Source organism: Macrobrachium rosenbergii, chromosome 6 (assembly GCF_040412425.1).
Source record: "Macrobrachium rosenbergii isolate ZJJX-2024 chromosome 6, ASM4041242v1, whole genome shotgun sequence".
Classification (NCBI taxonomy): Eukaryota; Metazoa; Arthropoda; class Malacostraca; order Decapoda; family Palaemonidae; genus Macrobrachium; species Macrobrachium rosenbergii.
In genome coordinates, this window is record NC_089746.1 from 19,950,261 (window position 1) to 19,965,664 (window position 15,404).

The 15,404-nt window shown below is 35.5% G+C and overlaps 1 protein-coding gene across 17 annotated transcripts in view; it reads left to right on the top strand.

Annotated features, from left to right (window-relative positions):
• Positions 1-15,404, top strand: part of LOC136839275 (popeye domain-containing protein 3-like) — a 465,954-nt gene that overhangs the window by 434,934 nt on the left and 15,616 nt on the right. For 4 of the 17 annotated variants that reach the window (XR_010853282.1, XM_067105079.1, XM_067105078.1 and 1 more), the window contains one exon: positions 3,301-3,393. The exons of 10 other annotated variants lie outside the window; for them this stretch is intronic. Coding sequence is in view for 5 of the 7 variants with exons in the window: in XM_067105079.1 (XP_066961180.1) it covers positions 3,301-3,393 (93 nt within the window). In the remaining 2 variants the exon portion in view is untranslated. Of the gene's footprint in view, positions 1-3,300; positions 3,394-6,783; positions 6,838-15,404 lie in introns of all 17 variants that reach the window. 3 more of the 17 variants (XR_010853283.1, XM_067105080.1, XM_067105084.1) reach the window with 1 other exon arrangement.

Consider the following 15,404-nt stretch of genomic DNA (forward strand, 5'->3'; position numbering starts at 1 on the left):
GAGGAATTTCAACCAAACTAGGTACACATATGATTTATCATCTGGGAAAGAATACTGTGGGGGTACGACAGCACTGGCACCAAAGGCAGGCCAGTGTGGGAGGGGGTGAAATGTGAAAAATAACCCAAAATGACCAATATTAGTGTCTTATCCATAGTTTCCGAGGTTACTGAGATAAATAGTGACACTCCTGATGCTCTTTAAGTCCAAGTTCAGCTCCGATAGGAAGGGGGGTGAGAAGAGGGTGGGTAGGGGGTGACATGTAAAAATAACAGAAAACGACAGATGTTATTGTCTAATTCATAGTTTTTGAGGTCGCTGAGAAGAATAGTGACACTCCCCATGCCCTTTAAGTTCAAGTTCAACCCTGATAGGAAGGGGGGGTTGAGAAAGGTTGGGAAGGGGATGATGTGTAAAAATAACTGAATACAACAGATATTAGTGTCTAGTCCATAGTTTCCGAGGTCAACGAGATGAATAGTGACACTCCCGATGCCCTTTAAGTCAAGTTCAGCCCCGAAAGGAAGGGGGAGTGAGATGGGTGGGAAGGGGGTGACATGTAAAAATAACCTAAAACAACAGATATTACTGTCTATTCCATAGTTTTCGAGGTTGCTGAGATGAATAGACACTCCCGATGCCTTTTAAGTCCAAGTTCAGCTCCGATAGAAGGCGGGGGTGGGAAGGGGATGACGTAAAAAAAAAAAAAACTGAAAACGGCAGATATTAGTGTCTGATTCATAGTTTTTGAGGTCGCTGAGATGAATAGTGAGACACTTCCTATGCCCTTCAAGTCCAAGTTCAGCTCCAATAGAAAGGGGGGGTTGAGAAGGGGTGGGAAGGGGATGACATGTAAAAATATTGAGATGAATAGTAACACTCGCAATGCCCTTTAAGTCCAAGTTCTGCCCCCAATAGGAAGGGGGGAGTGAGAAGGGGTGAAAAATAAAATGTCAAAAATGACAGATATTAGTGTCTAATCCATAGGTCGCCGAGATAAATATAGACATTCCCGATGCCCTTCAAGTCCAAGTTCAGTCCCGTTAGGAATGGTTGGTGAGAAGTGGTCAAATATATGTAAAAAATGCTGGGCATTGCAACTGAAGCAACTATCTTAACAGGAAAAGGAGAGAAGGGAGGAGGGAGAGGGAGAGGTAGTGAGAGAGAGAGAGCAGAGGGGGTGTTGGGAGGAGAAAGAGGGAAAGAGTGAGAGTTTATTGGATGCCATTCAGAGTTTTCCTGGGCAGTGCTGGGCAATCATTGATTATCAATTAAAAGAGGCAACATGGCATACTGGCCTAGAAAAATCTTTTAAGAAAACTTAATACTGTTAATAATTCAAAGAGAAAATTAGACTCAGCTGTATCAATAAGTGTCATCCAGGTGTAATTTCCCTTGTCAACATATGCAATATTAATACAGTATTAAACTTTTATTTTTTTAGCCAAAGAGTTAAGGGAGCCAACATTGCAAATGCAGGCATTTCTATAAGTTTTAAAAGAATTTAATACTAAGAAATGTTATTTAACTAGAGTTAGAAAAAATATATAAACATCAAAACCATTTCTGGGTCAGAGTTCACGAGTTTGGTAGTCTGATTTGACAACAGTCCAGATGCAGTGGTAGGGGTGGATCAGTGGCTAGGACACATGGCTTGTGAAAATTTGCAGATCAGTCCCTCAATCCAGACAGTTCTAAGGAAGCCTGTCAAGATGGCCATATTTGGCAGTGACTGTCACAGTGTTTCCTTTATTGCCAGTTGACTATCTTGCCAGTCTTGTTACCTACGAAAATAAAGAAGGGATTTCTTTAAGGTGGACATTGGGCCATTCATGCAGTTTAAAAGCCATATAGGAGGTACCCTTATTGATCATGTCCAACTTTTGTACATTAATGTTTGAGGAAGAATTGACTCTGGAATACATTAATACTGGGTAGCTGGAAGACTACAGCAGAAAAGAGTCTGCAGCATAAACTTAGAAGACAAGGCAGGAAGGAAACATTTAAATAGAGAAATAATACATAAATTAATAAATTTCAATTAATAGACTTCTCTTACCTCAATGTATTTTCAATTTGTTAAGGTACATTATTTTGCAGCTGGAGATGGGGGACTGACAATTTTTTTTTTAATAAGAGACCATAGTTTGCTTGCTCTCAGGATTTTTCCGCATACTTGCAGAACTACATGTGACGTATGTACAAAGAATTTAATTTGGTTTACTGAGTTCCACTCAGCATTCTTTCTCAAGAGATCAATGGTGGTGCTCTTGTTACTGAAGAAATTGATTTGGTAGTACTGCAGTTTCTTACTTTGCCATTGGTCGTATGTTAACTGATGTTATTGCTCTTGCTCACTGGTCATGCCATTTTTACAACTGTAAGAGTCAACTCTTGACTGAGTGAGGGAGCTAATCTGCATTTGAAGGAATGAGTCCCAAGTAAATTATACTCATTAAGCTGATTCCTCCCCTTAAGAAACTTTGTCCCTTCAGAACAGAGCCAGCTACTTAGATATTGCATGTTCTAAAAAGGGGGTGCACCAAGAATGCGTAAATTCTTGTATGTGATATCCACCAGATAGAGGATAGTTAAGAAGTTTAGAGATTTCAGACAAACCTATTTGTGGACTTAGAAATTTTGAGTTCAGTAGTATGGTCTATTTTCTAAATACCTCTGAAGTCCTAAAGACAACTCCTAGGACCTTAAAATCAATGGAAGAGTACATATTAATATGGATATGCATTTAGTGTGGCATGGCATTTTGTGTAAGCTGTTCAAAGGCTGTGATGATATTGTTGTTCCAGGAATGCAGTACAAGGCTTGCAAAATATTCATTAAGCTACATAGCAGAGAAGTCCAAATTAATATCTCATCAGCATTTCATAGTTTGACAGATGAAGTTATTTAATACAGAAACAAACAAGGGAAAAGACTGAAAGCATTGTCGGAAAAATGGAAATGGAGGAATTACAGTACTGTATTTGTATTATTTGCACAAGTAGAATAATGTAAACTTTATGCTATGTAAATTGTTAAATTTTTAGACACTATGGGGAATGGTACAAAAGCAGTGAAGGCCACAATTAATCTGTTGCCTTTCTTCTTCTAACATTTCCTTCAGACAGTTTTTAAGAAGAGCAAAGAAAAGTGAAGTTGATAGATATTCTCATATTTAGGTAGGAAATACTGCTCACTGATTTTAAACAAATGAGACCACACCACCTTTTCTAAATACAACATTATTCCTAAATTCTCCTCTTGAGGCAGTATAAGAAAGGTCATATGACTTCTTTTCAGCACCCTTAAAGGCCGAGTCCAGAGGCCCACACCAGTTCCCTTACTCTTCTTTCCATCACCATCTTCACCTACGGTCCACTATCATGAAGAAGGGTATGTGCTGGCATGTAGCTGGCTTAATCTACAACAGCAGCAAGCCTCATAATCTCAAGTTCTACTATAGCTACAATAATTGTTATGATAATTGGCTCTCAATTGCTAATACATCTTGAATCTAACCCTGCTCTTTGGGATCACCAGTATGGCTTTTCCATAGCAAGTCCACTGAAGAAATTTTTGTTATCTTGTCAAGTTTGATCCTCTTGTCAATGAGACCGGTATTTTCATTGGTTTTGATATCTTTAAGGCATGTAGCAAAGTCTGACAGTGGATTATTTGCTTATCTTGCTAAATCATTTCACGAACTAATTCCTTTCTTTTCATCCATGATCCAGCCATATTAAATAAGTTATTGGCAGAGTAACACCCACTGCTTACATCACTTATATCATTTTTCCTTTGGCTGTTCTGTCTCACACATTTTCCCCTCCTCTTTATTTAAGACACTCCACAAAATACCTCATCTGTGCATGCTCAGTTTCAAGTTGATCATTCTCCAACTATCGGTTCTGGTCTTGAAAGCAATTTGAATGGATAACCCATAATTCAAGTGCTAACAAACACAGCTTTTGCTCTTCTTTATAGTTCTTTTATTCTTTGATTAAAATGAAAGCCATTTTCTATATTGATAATTAGACAATTTGAAAAGAGCATGTCATTAAAGACTATGATAAGAATGGTTCATTTTGCATTTAGAGCTCCATTCCTTAAGACCCAAAAGGGAGACTTGGGGAGTCTTATGGAAGACTTGGCAGATACCAGCCAGAAAATACCCAAAATTAACAAAATAACTCATTGGGATACAGCAATATCCCAGAATGACAGCAGACTGTCCAATGTCACCTAAGAATTGGCCATACTGCTTGGTTCCATAGACTGAAGGGTACTAGCTGATCAAGTGTCCCAGTCATTGAAGCTTCAAAGTATGCCCCCTCTCAGAGACAAGATGGGAAAGGTAACTATCCTCTTTTCAAAGTGCTTGGAGATAATTTAGTTTTCAGTTCAAGTGGTATACAGTATTTAAACTTATTTAAGAAGTTGGTCTTTTTGACAAGATGTATTTCTTTTTTATTCATTGTACTTGGTGTGGGTGTGTTTTTTTTTTTTACACATTTTTATTGATAAATGTATGGTTCCAAGAGTGGAAGTTTACAGGTTGCCTTAGAGCAAGAGCCCATGCCAGCACAAGGCTGGCTTAATCTAAAACAAATGAACATGGAGTATTTCTAAGGCATGTATGGACACTCTTGCATAAGGAAGGTTTTCTTAATAGTATTTTTCATATTGCAAAACATATTAGCAAATACCATATCTGCTGGATTCCCCACAGGAGGGAATTACTGTTGTTGCATCTCAAGTGGTTTACTGTAGGCATTACTAAAGTGCATTTGCAGCATCCCTTTGGCCCCCTGGCTTCACCCACTTTTTAGCCTCTTGCTGTATCTCCATTCCTATTTCCTTTCTTCAATCTTGCTGTCTAATCACTCCAACTTCCTCTCTTCATGGTCTTAAGAGCTGAATGGCTGAAAGTGCCCCATTGCTTGGCTTGACAGCCTAAATTTCATAAATCAGATCAAATCATATCTATTGGATCAGTGACTGTCACTGATGTTGCACCAGGCTGTAATAATAAATAGTCACTTATGTATTCCAGTTACTGTATTGCTTGCACAACGTAGGAAGGTTAGAAACCAATAACATAAGTTGTTGAGATCATACAGTATAGATTATTAAGTCGACTTCTACACAAAAGTAGTTTTCTTTCAGTGTATAGTAATTTCTTTTTGCTTTGGGTATTTAAGCTTTGCTTTGGCATTGTTTTTTATGACATATTGATAACAGTTTATCAAGTCAGACCTTACCCTTTTTAGATACTTTTTACAGCAAGGTAACGTCACTTTGTAATGATAGCCAGGACTTTATTGAACTGAGAGAGAGTCCCTTTTCTCAAGTAGCCTTTCTAGAACTAGACATTCTAGCACAGGATGACCCGTCATCCAAAATTTCCTTAATCAGTGTGTTAACAGTTCCTATCTGATTACATCCAATCATTTGAATTCCCTTTCCTGTATTTTATTTCCCCTACGTTGTTGGCCTTCCCTTGTATAAAAGACGGTTTTGTTACTTCATTTTAATGTAAACAAAGCCCATTATTCTTCTCTCCATTTGATTTTTCCCCTTAGACCTGAGCTAATCAGTGATATGTGGATGTGAAAGAAATGTCAGATATAACTTACCAAACCATTGTTTCCTGATTAACTTTTTCATGATGTCTCTCCAGCCATGCTTAAAATATTTAGGAGCTGATTTCTGAGGCATTATGTGTGATAATCAGATAATGTGTTTTCCTTTTGGAAAACAATAATTATGCACTGCAGTTTTCTTACTTGAATAGGTTACTATACGGGTGGGAACATGATGCTTGATCAAATGAAGCTTTTTATTTTATATTTATTTTAATTTGTATTTAAGATTTACAGTGGAAACTCTAAACCTGTATATTGTATTTCCTGCTTGTGGATATCTAAATCACATACTGTATAATAATATTACTTTAAAAATACACTTTTCGTTATCCCTAGATATAAATTGAACTCTTGTGCCATTCTTTTACTTTCTCTTGTCCATAACTTCTGTTAAGATGATTTTATTGTTATGGGTATTTTTTGTATTTAATTTAACTCTTACTTGTGATACATGGCTTGTTTTTGGGACCCTACAAGTGACATTTGTATGACAGTCATAGGTTATAGTTGACTTTTTGAGTACAGTCAAGGGTATCCTAATTACAGAAGTTATAGGATACACATGTGGCAACATCACAAAGACAGGAAATATCACCAGATGCTCATGTAAAAATGAAAATTTATTTGAAAGTACAGCTTCCTGATCCACAGATCAAAATGTATTTGTCTTCTCAATTACTTGAGACACTAACAGTCATCTTGTTTATAATCCTGTATGATTATGCTGTCCTTAAGCTGCTATAGTCAGTTTATAAAGTTGTATTTTTTTAAGTGGCAGTCATATAAGAATGTGGTGACTCAGCCATAGCTATTTTTTATGTATTGTATGTAGTGTGGCCAAATTTCCTAGCCACTTTTATTTAGTTTTTATGAAAGAGGTTTTTCTTTCATTTTCCTTAGAACTTATATGACAATCTAGAAGAGGGCTGTGAATGAATCTTTTTGGGGTATGCTTTATAAGCTAGCTTATTGTACCTTGGCCTGTTTTAAATGCAGTGCGGATGCTGTATTTTTCTTTGCAAACCTGTTTTTCCATTAATTTTCCTCTTTGGTTTTCTTATACTGTCTAAGGAGTAGAATAAGTAGTCAACTGGCCTAGTTATTGGTAATCCAGACTGTCTTTTTTGGTGTTTTACAGGTTGTATTTATCAGAAATATTCTTGCGGGCTGTTTAGTGCAGAATTTCTCATAGGTAAGCGTCTCTTTGTTGCCAGGCAGCTCTTGACTGTTTCTATTGCTGAAGGTATACTTATGGCTTTATGTGTCGTCGTTTAGCCTAAAGCTTCCTTTATTCTTTTACATGCAGTACTGAATGTTTCCGTAATAGATCTTATTTTGAGGTTACTAAAAAAATTCAGAGATATAGTCTGCTTGAAATGTATATTTTATGTATATTGTAGTCAAATGAAATATGCATGAGTGTGTCAGTCAGTCACAAAGCTCAGAGGAGCTATGAAATGTAAACCTGAAGACACTCATGATCCTGGGATTAAGGTCATAAGATTATAGGAAAATTCCTGTGCAGAGTTCTGGTCACAGGTTTATTTCACTCATCATCATTAGTCAAGGGAGAGAGACATCTGAAATTGTTTTATTCATTATAGAAATGATTAGTCAATAGGTGAATAAATATGAGATCATATTTGAAGTTTCATATCTTTTTAATAGAACTGCAGTTGAAACATAAAAATGATCTGACCTGAAGTTGGTATTCTTCTCTGTTGTATTTAAGAATTCCTTCCTATTAATAAACATCAGTCTCCATATAATGCTCTGGAGCAAAATTGAATATTTTCTGAGTGGTTTTGGAGACAGCACAATGAATACATTACTGTATTTATTAAAGTATCCACTCACTTGTTGAGCTTTGAAATTTTTTATGTAGAATCAATTCGTACCTATGATTAATGAGATTAAAAGTTGTAATTTTGGCTCTTATCATACCTTAACTCCAAGAAATCGTATAAAATATTCAAACACCTGACACAGAAGTTTCCTTATTTTATGTTTTTTTTAGAATATCATGGCGATCAATACGGTACTATATCCAGCATTTGACAATATTTAACCGATTGGCTACTATTCTATTTCACTTAGTAAACCAGCACTAACTCTTATACGAAACAAATACTGCAGCCATCACAATGCAATCGGCCATTTTTTATGGATTTATAGGTCAACCCTATAAACCAGTAGATTATTTTTACTGGCTTTTCTTTTTGGTATTTTTGGTTTGCCATTACAGTGGGATTTTTCATTTGTTTAGATTCAAAAAGAAATTTTGTGATTGCAACTGTAAAAGCCATGCAATTTTTCATTCAAGTAATAATAAAAATCCTAGTAAAACCCTTGGGATATACAGTACTCTACTACATTAACTCAAAAATGAAAAAAAAATGAGAAAAAAGTTCTGTAAATGGCAGTTGCTTTTCTGACTATCAGTGGAAATTCTTGGAAGCTGGTGTTTTTATGAGAATAACTGCATTTTCTGGAGAAAATACTCCATATACTGTACTCTGTAAACAGAAAACAATAAAATGAGAGAAATAAAAAAAACTTTTTTGCAGCAAATTATATGGTGGTTGAGGGGAAGACCTCATTATTCCTTCACATACTGACTGACTGTCATCTCTTATGTTTTATGACAGTAAATGAGGGAAGGCATGGATGAAATCCTTATGCCAGCTATGATATATAATAATTTTTGTACATTTTATGTAAACAGCGTTATTATTAAAATTGATAATACAAAATTTACAATGCAGTGGAAGAGCACTTCTCTTGCATTGAAAAGTTCCTTGATTTGTTACCAGCTTGTCCCCACCTGTAACCTGAGCTGTAAATGGGCCAGTTAAAGAGTCAAAGATGGAGGGAAAGACACCAATGCAAGACATTTTATCCAAAAGTTATTACACAAGGAGGTACAATCTAGTAACACTAAAAAAAAATCACACTAGAGTATGTGGTGCTGAAAACTAAATACTTGCTGGAGCCATGACAGTACTGTATAATGATCATTATACTTTGGAGGAAAATTAACTAGAAATGTGGCATACATGGACTTATTATGGAAAAGGCTGATTTATAAGCTATCTGCATAACAGTTCATATCCTGAGCAAAAAAAAAAAAAAAATGAAGGTGAGGATACAAGTCCTTCTCCCAATGGCATCAAGTACCATCTTATCGTAAATTCTAGTTAATATATAAAATTCTCTGTGGTTACTTCTTGGAAAGTTGGTTGGTGTTAACCATGGGTTATCATCTCATTGGATGTTAGTTTTATGATACGTGACCTGTAACCAAGCGCTTACCCCAGAAGTTGAATAGCTAAGGGCCTAAAGTTTAATTTTGGATGTCTGTTATTGTTTCTTGCTTTTTGTTCTACCCCACTAGTTATATTTCCCGAAATTTTTAGTCTTCAAATGCCCATAGGCAATTAACTTAACAGAAAGAAGATTGGTAGCAGCAAGGCTACATGACTCGCTTGAAGCTTCAGGTTTTCATCAGTCATGTGCCATTCTTTTTGTATTTGAGCTGGGCTGTTAACAGCTGAGCAACATTCTCAGACTGTTCCTTACTGCAAGATTTCAGAAAGCTGTTTCAGCATTTCCTTTACCATTTCATCTTTTTCATCCTCTTCCACCATAATTGTACTTTAATTTTATTAGATATGTACTCAGTAACAGGTTGTGTTCTCTTGGCAACTTGTGATTGTCAGGCACCTGCTTTAAAGTAATAATCCTTGATGTTTTCTAGGAATTGTGCTTTTTACGTTGTGTGCAACTATTACATTTTATTTTAGGGCTTGTATTGGGTATTTGGTATATTTTCAGTTTTTGTGTCTTCTCAGGTTTAGTGCACTTATTAGTTTTGAAGTTGGTTGGCTCCTGTTTATATCCTTAACTTTTTCTGCCTGGGTGATAATACTCATATACTTCAGTAGACAGGGTAAATGTCCTTGGGCCTCAAAAAATTGCTCAAAGTTAACTCACATTTGGGTAACCATTGCTTGGGTAGACAAATTCAGCACGCTCAAAGTTGAATGCTCTGCGCTAATGTAAGTACTGTGTTCTCATTGACCAAATGATGTTTAGGGAGTAGGGAGAGGAAAATATTAAACTTGTTGATTTTAATGTTTGATGCAAGGGGTACAGTAGTCACACTGTTTTTCCTTATTTTACTGTGTTGGGTCCTGAGACTGCAACATTGGGTAGGTTGTGTCTGTTAGATAAAAGAATGCAGAGTGTGGACACATTCAAAGATCAGGATGTGGATGTACTAGTAATGGGTTTGTATGAAAAACTTTTTTTTTTTTTTTTTCAATCAGTGTTGTACAGTATATGCACACTTGTAGGCAAAATGACCCTGAGATTGATAATGTTTTGAAATAGAAAAGATTGTACATACTTTATCATGTAATCTTTGTATAGGACCAAAATGGTCCAGGCTTTTAGGTTAATAGTCATTCTTAAACAGTAATTCATTATTAATTAGTGTTAGTTTACCAATAACTTAAAAGGAATAAAGACCTTCTTGTTTATGTAAAAAGTGCAACAGTATTTTGATTTTGCATCCATATTTGGAATTTGTTTTTGTTGATGCTAAATGATAGTGTTGATAGATTTGAAGCAAATTAGTTTTCAGTTAAATTACTCTATTGTTACAAGCCAGACTTTTCATTGATTACTTTGATACACACTCCACAATTAGTTTTCAGTTAAATTACTGTATTGATATAAAGACAGACTTTTCATTGATTACTTTGATACACACTCCACAATTCTCAGTGCGTTGGTAACACTATACCAGTTGTAATGACTCCTAAGCATTTAATAATTGATAAATGGTGGTAACTTTAAATTCAGGCTCTATTTTTTATGGCATTTACAAATCCCTTACTATACAGTAATACCTCTAGTTACATCATCTTGAGTTTCAGCATTCTCGATGTACGGCGACTTGTTAAAAATTAAAAGGAAAAATAAAAATCAACTTACATGTAAGCATTTTATGTTGGTCAGCAATAAATGTTGAAAGCCATAAAATACAGATTAATAACACACAAACAAATGTTAAAATGTATAAAGTAATAAAATGTACTCATTAAAATCATTTAAAAGCATAAAAATGTTAGAAATATTGTCTTCTTTACATGATGTTTGTAAATAGTTCCAGCGTACAGCTTTAGAAATAAAAAAATCAGTACAGTAAAAGAGTGTCAAATCACATGAAAACAAATGCTGAAATATTTAAATAAAATAAAAGTACTTAAAACCTAAAAATATAAAAAATACTGTTGGAATGCATGATATTCAGCATTTGGCCATGTGGTGGTGCTAGTTCTAGGCACTATGCAGTGAATTCAAATGCGTGCTTACATATGTGTTATTGGCAGTGTCTTGTTTGTATTTGATTTCTCTTTCATAATTAGTCGTATGGCATTGAAGACAGTTTCTTGTGTTAGTGATGCTAAGCGTAATGTATACCCACTGAAAAATAAGGTGGCTATGATAAAACACTACAAAAATGGTAAAAAGATTGCCATCATAGCTCTCTCTTGGCTTGAGTCAGATGATAGCAATGTCAGTTGTCTACGATTAAGAGACAGTGCACATCACCATCACCTATCAGGTAGGTACAGTGTAGTACATGCATGAATTTTTTTTTCTTTACAGTCTTTATAATTATTTACATTATAAATTTATTAAAAAGACAGAAAAACGTTTAACTATCAAACAACTTACTATATTTGTAATAGCAGCATTACAGAGCTGCTTATACTGTAGGGTTTTATTGGGTTGGTTGTCTAGGTCGTTTTTCAAGGGTTTATTTAACTTATGTTTTTTACTTTTGTCTCGTCTTGGAACGAATAAATGACATAGTGTGAGGTATTACTGTATTAAAGTGTGAGGTATTATTGTATACTGTATTTTATGTTGCTGGAAACCTTGGTATCGTTTATATGTTTTCTCATGATAAATGGATTGGATTTTTTTAATTGCTCGTGCTTCAGGTTTTTTGTTCCACCATTGTTGGAATATTCTCTTATATGAAGATCAGCTGCATTCTTGAACTGGGGGGGGCAAAAGATATGCACTTGGTTGATTTTTTCATCTTAACCATGGTAATTATAAATTTAGTCAATCTTCCAATTTCCTGTAGGGTGATATTCCGTAAGATTATTTCTAAAGGAAGCTTCTTTCATCATCTTTAGTGCTTGTACCCAGTGACTTGAAAGCATGCTGCTCATTTTGCAGATTGATAGCATCCCTGCCCTACCATTTGCTGTGATGTCACATTGTCCAAACCAGAGGCCTCCTGTTGTCGTAATTGTAAAATTTGAACTATCTTCATGACAGTGTTTGAATGTTCTTTGATTGAAAAAGAGCTATAATGCTACCTGTAAGCACATTATGTGACTCAAATTATTCATTATTTATTATCCAGCTCCTATGTATTTATTGTCTTTTACAATTTCGACCCATATTTCTATATGCTTTTATTTTATCATAGCTGGTTTTTTCATTTCTCACATGTTGACATTCTGCCCATTGGAAGCAGGCAGTGACTTGCAATTCCCTTTTTGGCTTGTTCCACAAAAAGTGTGTGCATCATCATCCTTTTAAAGTGTGCCTCAGTTCAGTGTATGTTCCTCATTTCGTAGAACATTATCCATTTGATGTTTAGGTGCCAAGATGATATACTGGTTGACACTTAAAAGACCTTTTACTGCAAAGGTATCATACTCCTTGACACTTAAGATCTTTTCCTGTCAAAGGGTTTATGCAATTAAGTTTGAGTGGCTGCAATGCCAACTTGAGGTGGTCTGTGCCTGTACCAAAGTTGAAACTATTACAATTGATCTCTATTTATTTCTGTATAATTTTACCTTTTTAGACACAGTTGAAACTATTGCAGTTGATCTCTATTTCTGTATAATTTTACCTTTTATTTCTGTATAATTTTACCTTTTTTAGAGGCTTTTCTTTTTTCACACATGGGCATTTTGTTGTGTAGAAGCTTGACTGTCAAGTCAGGGTTGTATGGTTTGCTCTATAAGAATGTAAGCATACAGTACTGTAATTATATTGGTACAGTAACAGTTATTGCATAACCATTTCGTTCTGTAGAAGCTTGATTGACAAGTCAGGGTTGTGTGGTTTGCTCTATAGGAATGTAAGCATAATTATATCGATACAGTAACAATTACATAACCAATCAGGGCTGGACACTGATTTTTAGCTTACTTCTAACACACTGCAATGAAATAGGATTAACAGGAAAGATTAAAGTCTAATAATTATCAGAGCATGACAGTTTACTGATGATAGCTGGTACAGAAAATGCTTCATTTGCAAACGTAAGCATGTACAGTCGACCCCCGCCTATCGCGGTTCCGGATTCGTGGACTCACTGATTTGTGGATTTCTCTATGGAACATATATACACATTATTCGCAGAAAATTCGCCTATTTGCGGTATTTTTCACCGAGAAATATTCACTAATTACTGTATTTTCATGACTAAATGCACTTTTTGTGATAAAACTATTAAAATACTCGGGCATAAGCATTTATAAGATAAAACTATTAAAATACTCGGGCATAAGCATTTATAAGAGGGTGTTTTTTGCGTTTGAACTATCAAAATAGGCAGTTCTAAGTGTTTTTAGAGGGGTTTTAACTATTTGCGGGGGGTCGTGGTACACATCCCCCTGCAAATACCAGGGGTCGACTGTATAAACTTGGCATTTCTTTGGTTAATTGTCTTGAATCAAAGAAGTTGTATTAAATGGCCCCATAAAATTGTGTACTTTTTCTTGATCATTTAAAGTCCTAAACCACAGTTTACTTGTGACCATGCCGCTGATGTCCCATAAAACGTACAGATCTCTTAATATGATACATTAAATTAAGATATTTAGGTTGATAAATCAGGTGTGTGAATAGACCAATGTGATGGAAAAATGTGTTAATTGTACTCAAACCAAAAGAATGTTTTCCCTGCTAATACAGTATATTATATAGCATTTGAATTCAGATTCAAGCCAGATCATTGGTAAGAACTTAATTTCACAAAAAACCCATCCCTTGCACAAGCTCACTTTCATTGTCTTCCTGAATCCTAGAGACAATTTTTAAATCAAAAGATAGCTGCCACCACGTGCCCCATGGAATCAGGTGTGAAAAACCTCACATTTTTCTTTGCCTAGCTTGTAAGAACTTCTGTCATGGCTGATTTTGCCTTTTTATTTCATGGTCAGAGTGTTTCTGGATTGGTGGTTCAAAAGGAAACATCAGCTTTTTCTAGTGTAAACTGGCTAAGACTTGTGCTTTTCATCAACTTGCTTCACCAGTTTGGATTGTATTTCACAAAGAAAAAGTACTGTCAGTACAGTCTATAGACTGTTAAACAAGTAAATGTTGCTTTTGTATTTTTCCAGTTCACCATGTTATTTGATTGTTAATTTGGTACATGGTGACTTAACAATTACTGAGTGCTAGAATAATTTGTTGTTCATGTTTATTAATTTAATATGCAAGCAGTTTTTGACAAGAATACATACTGTCCTTAGTTTTATCCCCTCTTATTGCAGTATGTACCAATTTTTTATATGATCATATTAACCAATTCATAGCTAAACTTGGTCTCCTTCTGTCATTTGGCTAACCCTCAGTTGATATGATAGAAATATATTTATCTTCTGTGATTTTACAGAGAATGAAATAACTTAGTCATGGTACCTCACTGATATCACCAGCAACTTCCCACTGTTTTGGTCACAAGTTCAAAGGTTACTCATGGCATATTAGATTTTCAGTAGTACACAGCATCACTGACCATGTGAGTCATGGATTTTAGGGACACATTGTTCTACCTACTGAGTCATGCTAGGAGATATGCTAGGTATGTGACCTGTTAGAACCTGCAATTGAAATAACATTTCTGAAGTCTGCATCAGCTAGGGACAGGCAGTTATGATTTCATCTTTTCAGTCCCTGGTCTCTCAAGATGACATTCAACTGGTCAGTCATTTTTTTTCATGTCTGTAGTGGTCAGTATGGTTACAGGCCCTTTTTTCTGAGATTATTGTATGGACTTACATTTACAGACGCCTTAGTTCAGTGTCTGTCGCAGGGTTTTAACCTTTACTACACAACTCCAAATGTTCATTTGAAAGCCTTGGGATCCCTGTGGATGTTAATGCCATGAGCTTTAAATTGAAGAAATACCAGATTACATTGAAGTCAAGGATCCAAATTTTTTAAGCAGCTCATTCTTTCTACCTAAACTGCAATTCAGGCTAGTGGAAATGATGGGTATTTTGTAAAGCAAATACATAAAAAAATTCTTTCAATACATACTCTGGGATATGAGGTGGTGGCCATACAGCCAGAGAATGCGCTTTTAATTCTGGAATAATGTATGTGGAATTAGTGACAGCCACCAATGTAGGCTAATATAAATGATGGGTTTGCAGGGAAAAAATTATTTTGCATTTTGGAAAAACAATTGTTCTTACCACTCCAGTTATCATAAGTGGCCTTACTTCATGTGAAACACACCCAGTCACACCCACTGAAATATATTGCAAGAAGGAATCCCAGCCTGGCATGCTGAAGTCAACTCCAGTCCCACAAGGCGACATATTCTCATTACTGTGTGTGACATGGTTAAAGGTATAAGTGCTCTCATTATCCTGTGTGACTTGGTTGAAGGTAGAAGTCCGGATGTTCTCTTCTGTACTAACATAATTT